We start from the raw sequence: 20,838 nt of genomic DNA, 5'->3' as shown, positions 1-20,838 counted from the left end.
AAACTAAAAACTGACCCTGAACCCTAAAAATACCCCTTTACCCAAAAACTAAAAACTGACCCTGAACCCTAAAAATACCCCTTTACCCAAAAACTAAAAACTGACCCTGAACCCTAAAAATACCCCTTTACCCAAAAACTAAAAACTGACCCTGAAACCTAAAAATACCCCTTTACCCAAAAACTGAAAACTGACCCTGAACCCTAAAAATACCCCTTTACCCAAAAACTAAAAACTGACCCTGAACCCTAAAAATACCCCTTTACCCAAAAACTGAAAACTGACCCTGAACCCTAAAAATACCCCTTTACCCAAAAACTAAAAACTGACCCTGAACCCTAAAAATACCCCTTTAATTTAACATAATTAGCAATTAATCAATTAAATTAAATTACCAATTACATTTTAATTAAATACCATATATTATTTAATTACCAATTAATTAATTATTACTACCAATTAATAAATTTACATATTTAATTAATTATAATTAAATTACTTCCCACCCTATTCCCCTATAAACCCACAACCCGCTACAGAAAATACATTATTTTAATTTACATAATTAGAAATTAATCAATTAAATTAAATTAATTACCAATTAAATTTCAAATAATTAACATATATTATTTAATTACCAATTAATTAATTATTACTACCAATTAATGAATTTACATATTTAATTAATTATAATTAAATTACTTCCCACCCTATTCCCCTATAAACCCACAACCCGCTACAGAATAAAATTACACAATAATTAAAAAAATCATTAATTAAAAATAATTATAAAATTAAATGACACTTTTCACACATATTATAACATAAAAACACTATAAATAATTAAATATTATTTTAAAAACTATATTTTTTACTATCTACATTATATACTTGGATATTTTCACTGTCTATATTATTTACAGTCGATATTACTTCACTTACCTTAAAAACGATATTTTGGCTGTCAATATTCTGTCTAGTCGATATTTTGTCCAAACGATATTTAAAACTCGATATTCTGTCCAAACGATATTTTGGAGTCGATATTATGTCTGTGCACCGTTCCTCTTTCCTTTGGAACCGGCCTCTGCATGTGTACTTGCAGGGTGGTTGCAACAAGTGCAGGTTATCGACCCTTGGCTTTGTGCGGGTACTGAAGCTTCAAACTCGGGTCTCTGCTTTGTACTTGGTTGCAAGTCGATCAGGTTTGAGGTTCTTGTGCCAGGGGAGGGCCTTAAATCTTAGATTTAGGGACATTGGTGGTGTGGGTGTGTAGGAAGTTGGGTTTCTGTTGCACTAAGCCCCCCCACACACACTTTTTGCCAGATTTCTGTTGCACATTGACTTAATATGCCCTGGGTCCCTGCCAATCAGGTTCCCAGGACATGTGTTCTTTTCCAAAGCTGTAACTTGTACCCCCAACTGGCACCTTTCTAGCCACATGTCAGTCCCTTGTAAAAGGTACCATGGGTATCAAGGGCACTGTGACCAGGGAAGGCCTCTAAGAGCTGCAGCACGTATTGTGCCACCTTGAGAGGTCCTGTACCTTAACTCACACACACTGCATGTTTTGGTGCAGAGAAAAATGAAGAGTCGACATGGCACACATACCTGTGTGGTATGCCGGCAACCCACTGCAGGGGATTAGTACCTCTAGTTCAAGGGAGTCATGGTGTTGCCTTTGACTTTCAGAGGGGTTCCTCTTTCCTTTGGAACCGGCCTCTGCATGTGTACTTGCAGGGTGGTTGCAACAAGTGCAGGTTATCGACCCTTGGCTTTGTGCGGGTACTGAAGCTTCAAACTCGGGTCTCTGCTTTGTACTTGGTTGCAAGTCGATCAGGTTTGAGGTTCTTGTGCCAGGGGGGGGCCTTAAATCTTAGATTTAGGGGCATTGGTGGTGTGGGTGTGTAGGAAGTTGGGTTTCTGTTGCACTAAGCCCCCCCACACACACTTTTTGCCAGATTTCTGTTGCACTTAGACTTAATATGCCCTGGGTCCCTGCCAATCAGGTTCCCAGGACATGTGTTCTTTTCCAAAGCTGTAACTTGTACCCCCAACTGGCACCTTTCTAGCCACATGTCAGTCCCTTGTAAAATGTACCATGGGTATCAAGGGCACTGTGACCAGGGAAGGCCTCTAAGAGCTGCAGCACGTATTGTGCCACCTTGAGAGGTCCTGTACCTTAACTCACACACACTGCATGTTTTGGTGCAGAGAAAAATGAAGAGTCGACATGGCACACATACCTGTGTGGTATGCCGGCAACCCACTTCCTATGATAAAGGTAAGACACCCCTCTAGCAGCGTGCACTATACCACTGGTAAAGATACAGTTGCATGAGCACTGTACCCCTACAGTGTCTAAGTCCATTTTTAGACATTATAAGTGCAGTAAAGCAATAAAGAGTATTCGGACTGGGAGTTTGTCATTACGAACTCCACAGCACCATAATGGCTTTACTGAATTCTGGGAAGTCTGGTATCAAACTTCTCAGCATAACAAACCCACAACTCACACTGATGCCAGTGTGGGATTTATTATACAATGCACTCATAAGGCATCTTAGAGATGCCCCCCGAAAAACGACCAGCCTCTGGTGGGTTTCCTAACTGGTAAACACCAGCTGCCACCACGAGACAGGTTTCTGGACCCTGAGATGGGAGCCTTCGCCCTGAGCCCAGAAAAAAAGCCTTTACTGGGCGGAGGTGTTCACACCCCCTCCAGGTCAAGAAGAGCCATCTGTGGGAGGGGAGCTTCAAAGGCCTTGCCGCCTTTGTAACGTGCCTCCCAGCCTCTCCTGCTATCAAGAACAGGCCCCCTTCCTGTCTCCCCTCCTTTTCGGCGGGAAGATAGGCAGGAACAATTAGCACAGCCCAGAAGGTATGCCCACCTCTGTCAACCCCACCCCTCAGGTGGGGAGGCGAGGTGAAGCCCACTCTTCAGTGCCCGCCATCTTGTGGATGGCAGGCACTCTCCAATCAGTATTAGGGATTGTGCCCACTCCCCCACATGGGGTGAGCACTCCAAGGGTGTAGTCACCCTAAGGTCAGCAGCCCACTGGCTACTGACTTTGAGACCTTAAAAACACCCCCAAAATACAGTACTCAGGGGATAGCCCTGAACCAAGAAGACAGATTCCTGTAACCTAAGAAGAAGAAGAAGGACGAAAGAAGATGCCTAGCAGAGGAGTCTGCAGAGAAGAACTGACTTGGCTCCAGCGCTGCCGGCCCGTCTAAGGTTTCCAGAGACCTGCACCAAAAATCCCCTTGTCCTGCAGCCAGCGACCTCGAGAACCCCTGGGAAGACTGACTGCCTACAACAAAGACCGGATCTTCTGTGAACATCAGCTCTGTTCAAAAGAAATCCTAAGACAGAGTCTGAGCCTGCTGTGGACAAAGAAAACCGACGCCTGGAACCACCACTGCACCCAACGCCTACGGCCCAAATGTAGGTGGCCCACTCGTCCCAGCGAAATCCCCAGCGCTCCAGAGTCTGAGTCCACTGTGGGTTGACCCCTCCAGGACTCACCAACGTCGCCTGCAGCCTCTGCATGGAGACCCCCCCCAACTGCGAGTGACCCGGTAAGGTAAAATCCGACCTCAAAAGACACCCTTGAATCCAGCTGCCCTGCGCCCTGTGAGATAGAACCCGAGGAGCACTCACATTCCTGAACCCTCCAACTTACCTGCCTAGCTGATGGTTCCTCCCGGAAGTCTTCCTGGACCAAGCCTGCAGCCAAAATCCAAAACTGGCAACTCCCATTGAAAACAACAGGGCACTCGACGGCAAAACAGCACCCTGCACCCGGCCGCTCCTGTGCTGCTGTGGGTGGACCTTGTGTGCTAACTCGGAACCCCCTTGCCCTGAGCCTAACACCAGCAGCTTCGCTCCCACAATCTTGTGGCCTGCTCGTGAGAAGCAACCAACCAGAGGCCCCCTATCCCCATTGGATAACATTGGGCCTCAGCACTCTGCCCCGGCCACCCTAGTGCAGCTGCGGGTGTTCTGAGAGTGCATCCTCGACCATGGGAGAACCCTGGTTCTAACCCCAGAATACCAACTCCCACAAATACGTACTTAGCTACAAACCGCTAACTTCATTTACTTCAGTTGGATTGCATGACTGCTTTTCCTTGAAAATTCTTCTAAGTGTGGAGTTGGTTTGTATGAAACACTGAAAAACTGCAAATGTACTAAAAGTGAGTTACTTACCTTTTGTCTAGGAAGTGTCTCAGTGTGATGCCTAAGCATATCACACTGATTAGTAAAAGTAACTTTAAAAGTAATCCAAAAAGTAACGTGCACAGTGATCTGTAAAGTAACTTAAGAGTAATTTCGAACAGTTGACATACCTGTAATTCAACCAACTGCATTTAAACCTGCGTTCAACGGTAAATCACTGCATAAGATTTAGCAAAATTAATATTTCACTTACCTGTACCAGGCTGGGTATGGTTCTAGAAATAAAATAACTAAATTATATTTTTGATACTAACAAATTGGTCTGTGTTCAGTCTTTGAGTGTGTGACATCATTTCTTGCCTTAGTGTGTACAACAAATGCTTAACACTACCCTCTGATAAAGCCTTACTGCTCGCCCACACTACCACAAATAGAGAGTAAGGTGCTATCTACTTATACCTCTGCCTACCTTTGGGGTTCAACTGGACCCCTGTGCACACTATACCTTAGTTTGGTATAGTATACACAGAGCCAGCTTCCTGCAGGGTGCTAGTAGGCAATGGGCCACTAGCCCCAGCGGCTAATCTGCCCCTGAGGTGACCACTTCATGTTGAGAGTGGTACATTTTCTACCTAGAAGCCTTTATTCTGCCACTTTTAAAAATGTCAGAACCCTTCTTTGGCTGTACAGTGCTGGTAGCCCACCCTAGGGGTGTGGCTAGCCTTTTGGGGGTGTACGTCTCCTGACTACCTAATTTTCCCACCTGCCCGGGTAGCAAATGTGCCTGGGCAAGGGGTTGGCTTTTTCCTCCTGTGGGATGTAGCGTGATTGCATATCAGAGGCAGTGGGAGCTTTGAAGCTCACTGTATTGATGTGCCACTTCACTAGCCATCCTGTCAGGGAGTGAGGTGCCACCTCCCACCCAGGCACGCCTTTGTTTCTTACTCCTGAGAGAGTTCACACCTCTTGGCAGGGGGGCAGATTCCTGTCTTGGTGGCAGCAGCTGTAGGCTGTCAGCCATAGCACAGGAAAGGCTGGGGGAGGGCAACCTCTAAGGAAGCCAACTGGGTTCATGTCACATTAAATCTAACTTTGGAAAAAGGGTGGGTTTGATGAGACAGGTTGTTTCATACCAAACATGACACATTTCAGTGGGACTATAATGGAGTTGTCAACCTTGGGGTGCTGGGGTGCCAGCCCATGTTATCCTATGGCCCTCTGAACACTTATAGTAGCCCCTACTGGAAGGAGACTATTATAGGGACATATAAGCTTGCAGAATGCCCACACCTTAAATCTTAAATATAATACACCCTGCCTCCTGGGATCAGGAGGCCTACCTTAGGAGTGACTGACATATATTAAAAATAGTGCTGCGACCTTGCAAAGCATGGTGAGCACTAAGTCAAGCTTGAGCAGTTTGCACTGCTCCTACCGTCTGAAATGGCAGGCCTGCTGTAATCTGTTTACTTGAGTTACTCGGGTGGCACAATCAGTGCTACAGGCCATGGTGAGTCCTTTACCTCTCATGCCCTGGGTACCACTAGTACCACTTACCAGGGACTTATAAGAGGGCTAAAATCCTTGCCAATTGGGATTACCAGTTCACATTCATCATATTTTTGGGAGAGAGCACTGGCACTGGGGCCTGCTTAGCAGGTCTCAGTGCACTTTCAGAGTCAAAGCTATCAGCATTGGAGTAAAAAGTGTGGTGATGACCATACAAAAAGGGCACTTTGCTACAGTAATGGATGGGGGCTCTACAACATTATAATTCTTAATATTTAACTTTCTCACAATTTTCATCAGTATACCTTTAAACGTCCGCGTCCAATGCAGTTCCCTGTTTCTAATTTCCATAGCACAAAAAGTTGAAACTTTTAGATCATCTTGACCTGCCAAATGTCCCCCAAAAGCATAATGTTGATTTCCATGCATGGAAGTTCCAGGATTGCAAACTAGATTATATTCTTACGGAAAGGGTCATTACTCCACTGGGCAGACCAAGCAATTTCTTTAGACATTTGCCTTCACACGTATTCCATGTTTACTCAGAGCTCAGGCATAAAACTTCAGCCCTATACAAACACTGAGGAGACACCATATCCCTGTATGCGGTAAACACTGGGGAGAGAGAGGGACCATCAAAACCTTTTTAAAACTGGATAGCCTCCAGTCTTAGTTAAAGTCTTGGCACCCCTCATTTCACGATGCCATACTTAATTTAATTTCTCGCAAAATGTCATCCCTAAGTACTTATATGGGGTAGCAACTTCTACAGGCTTATTCCCAAAGACCAACTTGTAAGATTTGGATTTCTGGACACATTTGTCAGTTTTCGCTTTATCTATATTTATGGTCAAATCAAGGGTCAATATTTACTGAAAAACTCAAGCTTTCTTTGGAGTCCCACCTGCGTTAGGTCAACAATTGCAAGGTCATCAGCATACAGAAGGCACGATATGTGTCTTCCCCCATTTCAGGGGGAATGCCTTGGCTTTCGTTAGGACCTGTGGCATGTCAGTAAGCTATAAGGAAAAAAAAGTATAGGAGCCAACAAGCACCCTTGTCTCAACCAATTCCGTAAGGTGATTTTCCTTTATAAGGATCCCGAATGATCTAATTCCACCTGCGCTCAGTTATTATTGTGAAATTTTTGAAGAATCCTCAAAAAGTAGTTGGGATGCCCATGTCACTCCATAAGACCATGAGATTTTTCAATTTACTAAGTCAAAAGACGAATGAAAATTCACAAAGCAACAATATAAGGCACCAGTGGTCGAATATGCTACTTACCAGTATGCATCTGTTCTTGGCATGTAGGGCTGCTGACATTCATATCTGTGCATAGATCGCCGCCTAGTGTTGGGTCCGGATGATTGCACATTGTTGTCCTGGAAGAGTCTTCGAAGTATCACGAGATAGGTGGCTCCTCCCCTGGGCTACAGTGCGCATGGGCATCGACTCCATCCTCAGATTGTTTTTAGCCATTGTGGACAAGATGGAGTGAAACTAAGTGAATGATGACCTTGCAAGAAGTATGTGTGAATTTTTGCAGCTGCTACGGGCGCCGGGGAGGAGGGCGGGCGATATGAATGTCAGCAGCCCTACATGCCAAGAACAGATGCATACTGGTAAGTAGCATATTCGGTTCGAGGCATGTGGGCTGCTGAATTCATATCTGTGCATAGAATACATAGCAGTCCCTCCATTAACGGCGGCCGCCCGTGCCAGCTGCAGAAGTTTGGAAAAGTGTTTTGAGAACAGCCTGCCCTACAGCTGCCTGCTGTTTGGAGTGCACATCAACACAATAATGCTTTGTAAATGTGTGTGTGGTAGACCATGTGGCTGCTCTACATATGTCTTCCAAAGGAATGTTTCCAAGGAATGCCATAGAGGCCCCCAATTTTCTGGTGGAGTGGGCCCTTGGTGGAATGGTGAGAGTACGTTTGGCTTTCAGATAGCAGATCTGGATACATTTAACGATCCACCTAGCAATACCAGCCTTGGAAATAGGGTTACCTTTGTGGTGTGGTGCAAAGGCGACAAAGAGTTGCTTAGTCTTCCGAAAATCATTGGTCCTATCGATGTAATACATCAGGGCCCTCTTGACGTCAAGGGTGTGGAGCATCTGCTCCGCCAGTGACTCAGGATTTTGGAAGAAAACAGGCAATTCAATAGTTTGGTTAATATGGAATTGAGACACTACCTTAGGAAGGAATTTAGGGTTAGTGCGAAGCACCACCCTGTTAGAATGAACTTGAATAAATGGCTCTTGGATAGTTAGTGCTTGGACCTCACTAACTCGTCGCAGTGATGTAATCGCTATGAGGAAAGCCACTTTCCATGTCAAGAATTGAATCTCGCAGGAATGCAGTGGTTCAAAGGGAGGACCCATCAGCCGGGTGAGGACCACATTGAGGTTCCACTCCGAAGCTGGTGGAGTCCGCGGAGGAATGACTCGCTTGAGTCCCTCCAGAAAGGCCTTAATGGCAGGCACCCTGAAAAGGGAGAGGTGCTGCCTGTTCTGGAGATAAGCGGCCATTGCGGACAGATGTATGCGAATGGAAGCATAGGCCAGATTACATTTGTACAGATGGAAAAGGTAACAAATGATATTCTGAATAGACGCATCTAGCGGGTTAATGTTGTGGTCTGCACAATAAATGACAAACCGCTTCCATTTCGCCGCATAGCATGCTCTGGTGATGGGCTTCCTTGCCTCCCGAATGATGTCCATACAGTCAGAAGGCAAGTGCAGATAGCCAAACTCTAAGACTTCAGGAGCCAGATCGCCAGGTTGAGCTGTTGCGGATCTGGATGCTGAATGTCGCCATGGCTCTGCGTCAGAAGGCTGGGTGTGAGACGTAGCGTAGCCTCTGATGCGGTACCACAGACGGTTCCAGAAACGTGGTGTACCATGGTTGGCGAGCCCACGTTGGAGCAACCAGGATGAGAGTCATCGAGTGCTGCCTGAGCTTGCGTGCCACCAGGGGTATCACAGGTGCTGGGGGATAAGCGTACGCAAATTTGCCTGACCAGTTCATCCATATCGCATTGCCCTGCGATTGTGGGTGTGGGAACCTGGCGGCGAAGCTTTGGCATTTTGCGTTCTCCCTTGTGGCGAACAGGTCTATCTCTGGATGACCCCACCTTTGGAAGTACGGTTGGAGTACTGATGGATGTATCTCCCACTCGTGCATTTGGTGGCTTTGCCTGCTGAGCAGGTCCGCCATCTGATTGTCTTTGCCCGGGAGGTGTTCTGCCATGAGGAAGATGTTCCTCTGAATGGCCCACTTCCACATGCTCTGAGCCAGGTGAGACAGCTGCGGAGAGTGTGTTCCTCCCTGCTTTTGAATGTAGTACATGGCTGTCATGTTGTCCGTCCGGATCAACACAACCTTGTTGCACAGATGTACTTTGAAGGCTTTGAGTGCCATGAAGATTGCCATCAGTTCGAGAACATTGATGTGCATCTTCCGTTGCTGTTGCGTCCATAGTCCCTGCACCGTGTAGTGGAGGACATGAGCTCCCCATCCCTGGAGAGAGGCGTCCGTCGTCAGGATGATCTGTGGCACAGGCTCTTGGAACGGTCGGCCCTTGCAAAGGTTTTGTGGATTCCACCAATGCAGAGAGTTGTATGCCCGACCGCTCACCAACACTAGGTCTTTCAACTGCCAGTGAGCCTGAGTCCACTGACGTGCTAAGCACTCCTGAAGCGGACGCATATGTAGCCTCGCGTGCGGGACTATGGAAATGCAGGAGGCCATCGTGCTTATCAACTGCATGAACACTCTTGCTGGAAGCGAGTGTTGAGGTCTAAAATTCTGTATCAGCGATTGAATGCTGCTGACCCTCACTGAATTCGGCTGTGCTGTGGCCGCCAGAGTGTTTATGGTTGCGCCCAGATACTGCCGTACGTGGGCGGGCTGGAGGTGGGATTTCGGGTAATTCAGTTAGAATCCCAGATCGTGCAGGAGGTGAATGGTGTGGGACATGTGGGCGGCGCACTGCTGGGCGGACTTCGCTTGGATGAGCCAGTCGTCCAGATAAGGGTAGATGTGGATATTCCGTCTTCTGAGATGCGCCGCCACTGTCGCCAGGCACTTTGTGAACACCCTGGGTGCTGTGGTGACACCGAAAGGCAAAACCTTGAACTGGTAGTGCTGGTTTTGTATGGTGAAACGCAGGTATTTCCTGTGTGAAGGGTGTAGTGGAATGTGAAAGTACGCATCCTTTAGGTCTAAAGTTGCGAGAAAATCCCCCTGCCTGAGCAACGGGAGCACTTGCTGCAGGGTCAGCATATGGAAGTGCTCCGACAGGATGTAGTAGTTGAGTGGCCTGAGGTCCAGGATGGGCCTGAGGGACCCGTCCTTTTTTGGTATTAAGAAGTACAGGGAGTAGACCCCTGTGCCTCTTTCCTGCACTGGCACAAGCTCTATTGCTCCTTTTTGCAGCATGACGGTGACCTCCTGCTGCAATAAGTGCAAGTGCTCGTCCGACATAGGACGGTGTCTTGGGGGCATGTTGGGTGGAGTGGATGTTAACTCCAGACAATAACCGTATTGGATAAGTGTTCTGACTCACCTGTCCGTGGTGATGGACTTCCAGACGGGCAGGAACTGCTGGAGTCTCCCCCCGACCATTGTTGTGTGGTCGGGGGGCAGTGACAAGGCGTCACTGTTTGCTGGTGGCAGAGGATCTGGAGCTGTTGTTTCCACGTCCTCTGCCCTTGGCGCTGTTGCCACGATATCCACCTCGACTCTTGTTGGTGTAAGTAGTCTGAGTGTTGCCCTTGTAGTATTGCGTGGACTGGGAGAGCTGGCCCCTGGAAACGCCTCTAGTGCTGGAGCGACGAAAGGACCCACCCCGAAACTGCTGGGGCTGTAAGGCACCCATGGATTTTGCAGTGTCAGTGTCCTTTTTTATCTTTTCTAGGGTGGTATCAACCTCTGGGCCAAACAGGTGATCTGGGTTAACCGTTTGGTTCAGGATGGTGGTTTGGATTTCTGGCTTAAATCCAGAGATTCTCAGCTAGGCATGTCGTCGAAGCATAACACTAGTGTTAATAGCTCTGGCAGCGGTATAAGCTGCGTCCAGAGCGCACTTAATGGAAGCGTTAGAGATTAGCTTCCCTTCCTGAATCAGCATCTCAGCCCCTTCCTTGTATTGATCAGGCAGGTGTTGCAACAGGGTCTCCAGTGTATCGTAGTGTGCCCTGTCATAGCGCGCCAGAAGCGCCTGCGTGTTAGAAATGCGCCAGATGTTGGCTGTCTGTGCTGCCACCCTCTTCCCCAAAGCCTCAAAGACCTTGGATTCTTTGTCTGGGGGAGGAGCATCAGTCGTAGTCTGAGAATTAGCCCTCTTCCGGGCATTCGAGACGACAAGGGAGTCCAGAGGCAACTGTCCTTTAATGTAGGTAGGATCAGTAGGCGCTAACTTGTATTTTTTGTCAATTCTAGGGTTTATCACCCTTGCCCTGGTAGGTTCCTTAAAGATCTCAGCAGCATGCTTTAAAACACCTTTCAGCATAGGCAGAGTTTTAATAGTTTTTTCTGATACTGAAAAAGTGTCAAAGAGGAAATCCACATCCACAGGGTCAGCATGTAGCTGGACGTTGTGATTGTTAGCTGCCCGTTCAATGAAGGCATTGAAAGCAGCAGAGTCCTCTGTAGGTAACGTTTTAGCAGAAAAAAGTTGAGGGTCTTGTCCTGAGTGAGGATCCCCAGGGTCACCACCAGCTGCCCAGGGCTCATTGGTATCCTCAGGGTCTGTATAGACTGGATAACTGTATTCATCCTCATCATCTCCCTCACCAGCGTCCACATCTGAGTAAGTGGGCGACACATCATGAGTCTGTGGGGAAAGGGGTTCCACCAAGACGGGAGAGCAAGCAGAGTCCTTCTTCTTCTTGAGAGGGATCTTGTAAGACTCCAGTGGGGGTTCTGGGGTGATTTTCCGCTTCAGGAGGGAAAGCCTGCCCGTTTCGGCGTCGATGAAGTGTTCCTGACGCTCATCCCCGAAGGTCGTCGAGGTCGCGGGCCGTGAACCACTGACGACGCCTTCGGCGCCGAGGAGACCTTTTCGGGCACGCCGGCCAATGCCTTAGGAGCGAAAGCCTTCGGCGCCGTCTTAGGCGGCAACGTGAAGTGGATCGGCGTGGACGCCTTAAGTGGTTTCTCCACAGGTTTCGCAGGCGGAGGATCCTTCGGATCGACCGACGCGGTGCCCTCACGGATGCGCTGCAGGGAGTCCGTCACCTTCTTGGTGAACGCAGTGGATGGGCGCGCCGGTTCAACTGAATCCTTTGCGGCCACTTTCGGAGTCGACTCACGGGGCACGGCGCCCTTGGCCTTGTCGTGCGGACGCGGGGTCGTGAGGACCTTCGGGTCATCGAGTCGCTTCTTCGGGTCACTGAGAGTCTTCTTCGGTTCGCCGACAGCCTTCTTCGGGTCGACAAGGCTTTTGCCAGTGTCGATTGTCTTCGGCGCCAACGCGCCCGTTTCGACCACCTTCACTTTAGCCTTCGGCGCGGCAGACTTCGTCTCGACGCCCTTGACTTGAGTTTTCGGCTTGACAGCCACCTTCAGCTTCTTCGGCGCCGAAGCCTCCGAGGCCTTGGAGCCGACCAAAGCGATGCGCACTTTCGGTTTCGGTGCTGGCACCTGCGCAGTATCTGGCGTCGAGACCGTAGGTTTTACCTTCGGTTTCGTTTTGCCAGGGAGTGGCTCGGCAACAATGTCCGTGACCGGGCCCGAAGGCGGGGCCGTGGAACCCATAGCGAGATCTTGGGTAAGGCCCGAAGGCGATCCCTCGACCTGGGCCTTATAAATCGGCACGGCCCCAGAGTCAGTTTGTGGAAGCTCCTCATCCGAGCTATCCTCCATGGCCCCGAGGGCCCCGTCGTCGTCTCCTACCTCGTCGACGACTTCTTCGCCCTCGAATACCTCAGCATTCGCGTCGTATTCATCTTCGACGTCCGACGCGGGGTTTGATTCAGAAACGTCCTGGATAGATTCGTCCTCGACATCCCCTGCATCGAAGATGTCCACAGGCGCCAGAGCAGATTGCTGGGCCTCCAGGCGCGCAGCTCGTCGGAGCTTAAGTGTCTTCTTAGACCTGAAGCGGGAACAAGCCATACACTTGTCCTCATCGTGGTCCGGCGACAGACACTTGTTGCACACCGGGTGGACGTCGATGTGGGGGTACTTCGAGTAATAGACCGGACATCTCTTGAATGGACTTCGGTCCATGATGTACGGTCGATAGGTCAGGAGCGTCGACTAGGCCTACCGCGCCGAGAGCACGCAGGAGTAGAGAATCCGGCTCGGAGCCGAACTAGAAGAAGTAAAGCTGAACGCAAGAAAATACCGACGTATAGACTAAAGACCTTTTGGTCTTAAGAAAGTTTTATATCGATTCCGACAAGGGGGAATGAAAGACATCCGAGCCCAATGGCGGAAAAAAACAATCTGAGGATGGAGTCGATGCCCATGCGCACTGTAGTCCAGGGGAGGAGCCACCCATCTCGTGATACTTCGAAGACTCTTCCAGGACAACAATGTGCAATCATCCGGACCCAAGACTAGGCGGCGATCTATGCACAGATATGAATTCAGCAGCCCACATGCCTCGAACTTCCATGCCCTTCTGACCCATCGCTCATAAGCTAAAACAATGGTCAAACGTAAAGTTACCTGGTTTAAAACACCTTGTCCAATCGGAATCAGGTTATTACACACAATACATTTCTTCAAGTGCTGTAAAATAGCCTTCAGCCTAATTTGGCTTGAATAGCACTTACAAATATCAAACGAAAGCTGTTGGCTTTTGCTGGTTCGTTTTTCTAATGATTGGTTTGATTTATGTCCCTTTCAAGCTAATTGGGAATAGTCCTAAAGTAGTTATAGAAATAAATACTTTAGAAAAAAAAGTTGGCCCACCAGTTAACATCAGATGTTATTACAAATGCTGGTAAATTACCTGGACTGGCTGCTCTCATCAACTTAAGGGAGGATATTATTTTAGTCAAGGAATTTACACTTAGCAGATTTATTAAGGTCTTCTTATGGGGGAACCCAGGGGCCTCTACTTAGATGATCAGGAGAACTATATAAACTAGTTAGGTGAAAGAACCAAACCTCCTCCAGAACCATACACCTTATTGGCTCTAGGACTACCTTACAGCCTGGACCAGTTTTCAAACTGAACTGTTTTTGTATCCTCAGTCAGATTTCTTTTGCTTTAAGCAATGACCCATACTCCATTTTGGCCATGTTCTATTCAGTTTGGTTTCTCCCACGAGCCCAACAGGTGCAACCTGGTGTGCCTCACTTTCTGAATCCTTCTTTTTAAAGCTTGGCATTGGTTTTCAAACCAGGGATGTTTGCTCATCAGGCAATACTGCATTTTACTATTTGCGGGGTCAAACAGTTAACGACTTCCCTGACGAGCTCATCATACCACTGTACCACATCTACTCCCTCTTCTCCCTCTCGTGGAAATACTTTACAAACTTGATATTCACACATATGTGCCATATACCTATCATCGATGCAAGTCATTTGCTTTTCGGAAAAGAGGTTTCCAGGGATCACAGTTTGCTTCGGGTAGGTTACGACCAGAAAACCACCTTTAAGCCCCAGTGATCAGTTGCAGGAAATTCAACCCCTCTAAATGATTGACACAGCCCGAAGTTCCACGCTTGTAAAAATATGCAATCCATAGTACACTTCTGGTTACTATATACATACATTTGGGCCGGTGGAGTATCACTGTCAAATCAGCCATTTAAACAGACAAATCCTAATTCTGCTAAAAGTTTTGTTAGCTGGAAAGCCCAACTTGTTTGAGTACAAGGAGGAAAAGCTGCCTCAGATATGTTATAAGCTTCCAAGATTTCACCATGGATATTGTCCACCCATGAGGGAACTAACCGAAGATTTAAATACCCCACAATTATTATAGAGGAAAATACAGGGAGGCCCCCTAGAGTAATCAAATTGTTTATAAACACCTCCCATTGAATGTTAAAGTTAGCCTGCGCCCCCTGGTTCACATATACATTCACCGCGATTAAAGCATTTGTAGGCATATAACCTTAAAACAAATTTAGGGAGCATGCCAACACCCAACTGTTGTCTTCACTCAAGGAAACATCCTTCACCACCATTATGCTAGAGGGATCTAAATTATTGGAGAACGAATGAACGGACCCCGACTACCCTTAACTACTCCCGCAGTCCTCCCTCTACTGGGGCCATTCTCTACCTCGGGGTGACATAAACTTAAAAGGCGTATTTGCGTAAAACATGGCAAAGAAGAGAGGTGAAGCTCCATAAGCACAATATTTTAAGGCAGATCGGGATTCTCCAATTCCTGCCCCACACACTTTCTATGCATGGATATTAACATGGGTGTAGACTCTACCACTAAATGTGTCATCAATTAAGTCTCTTTGGCTTGACTTTTAACACTTACCGTTGTATATCTTTACCTAACCTTTTTAAGTGGAGCTGCGAGGCATGCTGTATTTATGTATGGACTTGAAGCTCCGCCCACTCTCTGCCCATATTTTTTATTGGCTTGTTCCATTGTCCTTTGAAAACTATGGGTTTTCATTGGTCAATAAGCCTAGAAGTCCCTCCTTAGTACCGCCTTGTCTCATTTTGTATCCTCCCATGAGGACACCCCGTTACATGTGCTGTTACTCCGTAAGCTTTCGAGCACTATTTGCTTAAATAGTTTGACACGCTCTCCCGCAATGCTTTAATTTTTCATACCACAGCATGCCATGCTCATACAGTGGCCGACGTACCTTTGGTTTATTTGCAGCACCGAACGTGGCTGGGTGGTTTTTTTTTACAATTTATTAACTTTTTTTTAACTGCCCCATGCCGCATTTTCACTTTAATGGCGGCCATGCCCCTTTCTTTAGACGAGCCGTTTCTAAGGAAATGGGTGCGGCCGCAATTAAAGTGAAATCAAGGCATGGGGGCTTTTACAAAAAAATAAATATTTTTCAACTTCACAAACAAATGCTTTTTTTTTTTAAACCACCCCAGACCGCGCTTTCACTTTAATGGCGGCTTGCCCCTTTCTTTAGGCACGGCTCGTCTAAGGAAAGGGGCGCGGCCAACATTAAAGTGAAAGCAAGGCTGTGCGCTTTTACAAACAAGCATTTGCAATGCAATAGTTCTCGCATTTACGAGAGTTTTGTAAATGAGAGACCTATTGCATGGCAAATGCTTGTTATCATTTAGTCTTAACCTTGTCCTTAACAGAGCCTGATAGGCATCATGGGCATACCATACGCAGAGATTTAAGAACCGGTCCACAAAAAGTTGGGTGAGAGGGGCAAAAACCCTACAACGCCTGTCCCCCCCAGCTCCCCAAGGGCAAGGCAGGACTAGGGATATGCAACATGTACGAAGGGACCCCCTCAAAATAATACGTTGTGGCCCAGGAACAGAGGGGAAAAAGCAATAATTCTAATGTGGAAATTGTTCCTGCGGTGGCCTGCTAATTCACTTAAACAACTAAGTTTGTAAATATCTAACCAGGTGACAAAAAATAGAAAAAATACTGAAATTATTCAAAACGTATAAAATTTATTTTTCTCATTTTTTCTCTTTTAGTTTATATGAATTCTGTTATCAATCAGAAATCACAGGACATATGTTTTTCAATTCATATCAAAAACTTTTGACCAACTGTCGAAGTAGCAATATCGTGTACATTATTTTTTGCGGCTGTGGCTTGGCTTATGTGGGTGAGACGGGTCGCGAGTTTCGCGTCCGTTTCAGCGAACATAAGTCCGCTATTAGGACGAAAAAACTGTCAGCCCCCTTAGTTCAACACTGTCTGGAGAAATCTCATACAGAAAATGAGATAAAATGGTGTATCCTAGAAAAAGTGACACCTAAGTTAGGTCAAGCTAATGATATTACACGCAAAAAACGGGAAACATTTTGGATCTATTTATTGGACAGTGTGAAACATGGATTGAATGAAGAACTTTGTTTGGCATGTGACTAAATAAATATCTCCGATATCTGAGATACATTTGTACTGGCCCTGATATGAGTGTCCGATTCGGTTTTTATCTCAGGGCTGCTTCTACCCGAAACTGCCATTTCCAGCTTACTGCACCCTTAGAGATTCCTTTAGCCTGACATCTTCTCTTATAATTAGGCAATGACAATCTCGAGTTTATTAACTCTGTTTCAATTACAATCTCGAGTTTATTAACTCTGTGTCGGAAGAATTGCCATATTGTAATAATTGGAAACCCATCTCAATATGTATTTTTCAATGGTGGGGTCCATCATCTTGACTTACCCTCTAATTCGATCTTGACCAAATTAACTACACATTTTGTTTGTAACACATAAGTACGTCTTTTTCTCTCACTTTGTCCCCCACAGCCCCGTCGGATGACTCTTAGCTTCCACGGTTGTCCTATCTTTGTTTTCTTACCTGGTAGGATTTTGATAACAGAGAGAGACTGTGCTCGCCACTTAGTCCATTTTTTATGTCTATTGGGTGACGCATCGGCAACACGTACATAGAAAGCGACCCCACGTGAGATATGGAGTCCTATAGGATCGGCTTTAAAACCAAGGGTCAGCCAATGCCGGGAAATCTCCGGCGGAGGAGGCTTCGTGCGGTGTGGACATACGGCCCCAAACTGCGGTTTTTACAAGGTAAGGAAACCACCGCGTATTGAGACCCGCTAGAGTAACTCTTCGTTAAAATCTTATTTACCGGCATTTCCGGCTGGTCTTCAGTCACATCTATATCTTGGCGGTGCCGGGCTGACATGCCTTGCGCAGTTGCTTAATATCACGGGAGACATTTTTTGAACACAGCCCGGCTGCTAGGAGTGCCATATGCCTTAAAGCGGCGCTTAAACGCTCAAATGTGTTTTAAGCTAAAAAGCACCAATGCCACTAACCTTATGCCTACTGTCCAAAGTTAGATTAGTGATAGGCTTGGTGTTTTATTTAAAGCTACTGTTTGGATACTCTGAGTTGCACCGCATGGGGAAGACATTATAACGTTCTCTCTTTCCATCTTACAGGGGACTGACTGGAATAATCTAAACAGATATAAAGGACCTCTCACGCACATTGAAGTAAGATCACGCCTCAGACTAGGATGTACTTGTCGTTTTGCGCTACCTTAAACAGGGCTTCTGTGAGGTAGAAAGTTTAAAAAGATTACTTATGATGAATCTCTCTTTCTATTATCATTATAGATTATGGTGTAAAATATGCCAGCTGATCATCGAAGCCCTAAGCCTCCACCTAACCTCAGCCATCTATGAATAAGCTGCAAATCTCAAAAAAAAGCTAAATAAGTTTCTTAAACTTTTAAATAAAGGTATTTACCTTTTGGAACTTTGGAGCCTTAGCAGATATGGATTCTACTGTGGTGATTGTAATGAGCCTCTCCCTAAATATACATTTAAGATAAAACATGAGATATCTCTTCCTTGCAGCTACTTACTGGCGGCATAGGACGTCCTGCCCCCCGAAATGTATTGAAGACGTTCTTTTTGGTGATTCCATTGCTGTGTTATAAGACTGGTAAGCTCAAGGGTTATGTCCTATGGTAGAACAAAGATGACTAATTGAGAGTATAGCTTGAGGTTTGAGACTTTCTTTTCTTTTCAACTCTATTGTATGATAATTCAGATTTACTAGATTACAAGTAGTGTGGTTCCAAATACTTAGCCTCAGTTATATCATTATATCTAGGACTCTTGGGCACATATATTAGGTCTGGTCTCCTTCCTTAATGAACATAGGTCTTGCACAATTTTAGATTCTTTCTTGCTATGGTCATGTTGTTGAGCTCCTGTTGTTATGCAACAAAATTAAATTTGTCTAAACGTTTTTGTGGTGACAATATGGTTACATATTTTTTGTAAATATATATACACATCTTTTTCAGATCCCTTGGTATCTGCACAGTTATGATGAAAATGGTCCTGATGAAGGCGGTTTAAGCTGCCGAAACGCGCGTAGACCTGCGACGGGAGCCTAAAGTTACATCTTGGCCCGATCTTTTTTAGCATTGTCATCTTGCTAAAATATTAATTCAGTTCCTTTCACCATCCTAGTCTGGAGTTTGAGTGTGGTATGATTGTTAGCACGTGAGTGTGTTGAGAGATATGGGTGTTACCAAGGGTTATTATTAAATAATTTTGTATGTTGTACATATTCTTTTGTTGTAGATATTTAGGATTTAACTGTATTTGTCCTGAAAAAAAGTTTTTGATATGAATTGAAAAACATATGTCCTGTGATTTCTGATTGATAACAGAATTCATATAAACTAAAAGAGAAAAAATGAGAAAAATAAATTTTATACGTTTTGAATAATTTCAGTATTTTTTCTATTTTTTGTCACCTGGTTAGATATTTACAAACTTAGTTGTTTAAGTGAATTAGCAGGCCACCGCAGGAACAATTTCCACATTAGGACTAGGGATATGGCCCTCCCTTGCGAGGATCAGCTGCGACCAAGCTTATTGATTCACTGCAATAATCTATTAAAGCCCTCATTCCTTTAACCCTTTGTGGGAAAAACAGTGTAGCATCGCGTAGCTGATACCAAGGCTGCTACTAGGGCAATGAGATGGGAAGCCTTCAATATTCACCAACAGGAACCGATGTGGCATAAAAGCATGTTTTGTGTTGTCCACTCAGCCATACATCAAGAGCTGGAAAACCGCGATGTCCGTAGTGCAGGCAGAAGCATGGACCACTCGGTGATCCCGCCACTGCATGCAGTAAGGAGCCAGCAGCCTGGACAGCGTTGTGGCAACACAAGGGTGGAACGGCGAACGAGTCACGTTCACCAAGAGAAGGAGGAACACAAAAAGCTAATGTCCTGCTTCAGAGTGAAGTTGGAGCATGAGATGAGAAGCTAGGGCTGAGCAGTGACAAGCTACTAAGCAGGGAAGTGTCCTACGTCAGTCTCACACCCAAACCTCTCAATCCCGGGAGTGGTGGTGATTAACTGCTGGAGAAACGGGGTATTCTTGCCTCATGGCTCAAAGGAATGAATAATGCTAGGACTCTTCAGGGGACAGAGAACATTGAAGATGCTCTGGTGTTACACAAGAGCTAGTGCTTGCTTACAGAAATTAAAAAGAAGATGTCATATACAGGGCTCCTAGCAAGAAACAGTATCTCAGCAAAATTCTCTGCACCCCCATCCTGCCTTTTCAAAGCCAGAGGCAAACTTCAGACACTCAAATGTTCAAGGTGCACCTTGAATCAAATGATAAATGTAATTAATGGTGGGTTTCCCCCTGCAGCTCATAAGTAACCATTTACAATTAGATTGCTTTACATTAAATGTAAGCTTATGCAATGAAAAATGTATCTGCTTGTTTCATCTGACCTAATGGCAGTGTCTGTTAAATAGACTGAGAAATATGTTGTCTTCAAGGAGCTTTAAGTTACGTGGTGCCTCAAGATCACCCTGATTTAATTTGAAACGTGTGCTTCAACACGCCCTGCTTTGGCTTATGAACCACTACAAGTATGATAGCCTAGTGCTACTCTATTACTAGGCCAGTCTAAATAGGGCTTTAACGTGAGCCTAGTGTGTCCACAAGGAAACAATTCTTTTCATACAGGAAGCCCGCTTACGGACAATTTAGAAAAGGCACAGAGAATACACTTTTTTCAGGCCTATCACCAGATCAGCAACTCCTCAATGAAACCGCATAATGTACTAGTATGCAGCGTAATGGGATATACATGTTAAATACGCTTTCCTTTTTTTGGGTAGTGGAATTGTAGGTCAGATGTTCTACAGCACTAAAGATACTTTTTTAAATGGCAAACAAAGTGGGTTCACAACATGTTCTTTTACATATACGGAACTACTACATGATAAACAAATATGCCTCTCACATCTTAAGTGTTAAGACTCACAATTGAGGGTTCCATTCTGTAGCTACTTCAGTCTGTTCTGTTCCATCCTCAGGCCTCCTTGGACTGATCAATTCCACAGGGTGGTTGGATTCTGTGGAGCCTGTCATCAGCGAGAGAGTAATGCTGGTAGAGTTGAGAGTGCCTCCGTTGGAAGGACGAAGCCCTGTAAAGAAAAACCCTAAATGAGCACACTTCAGAAGG

At 45.9% G+C, this 20,838-nt stretch overlaps 1 protein-coding gene across 1 annotated transcript in view; it reads right to left on the bottom strand.

Moving 5' to 3' along the window:
- Nucleotides 1–20,838, bottom strand: part of KIAA1614 (KIAA1614 ortholog) — a 260,979-nt gene that overhangs the window by 61,187 nt on the left and 178,954 nt on the right. The window contains exon 6 of the mRNA XM_086955481.1: nucleotides 20,638–20,800. Coding sequence (XP_086811607.1) covers nucleotides 20,638–20,800 — 163 coding nt within the window. The remainder of the gene's footprint in view (nucleotides 1–20,637; nucleotides 20,801–20,838) is intronic.

The sequence above is a fragment of the Lissotriton vulgaris genome, chromosome 1_1, assembly GCF_964263255.1.
Source record: "Lissotriton vulgaris chromosome 1_1, aLisVul1.2, whole genome shotgun sequence".
Taxonomy (NCBI): Eukaryota; Metazoa; Chordata; class Amphibia; order Caudata; family Salamandridae; genus Lissotriton; species Lissotriton vulgaris.
This window is presented reverse-complemented; position numbering and strand designations above follow the sequence as displayed.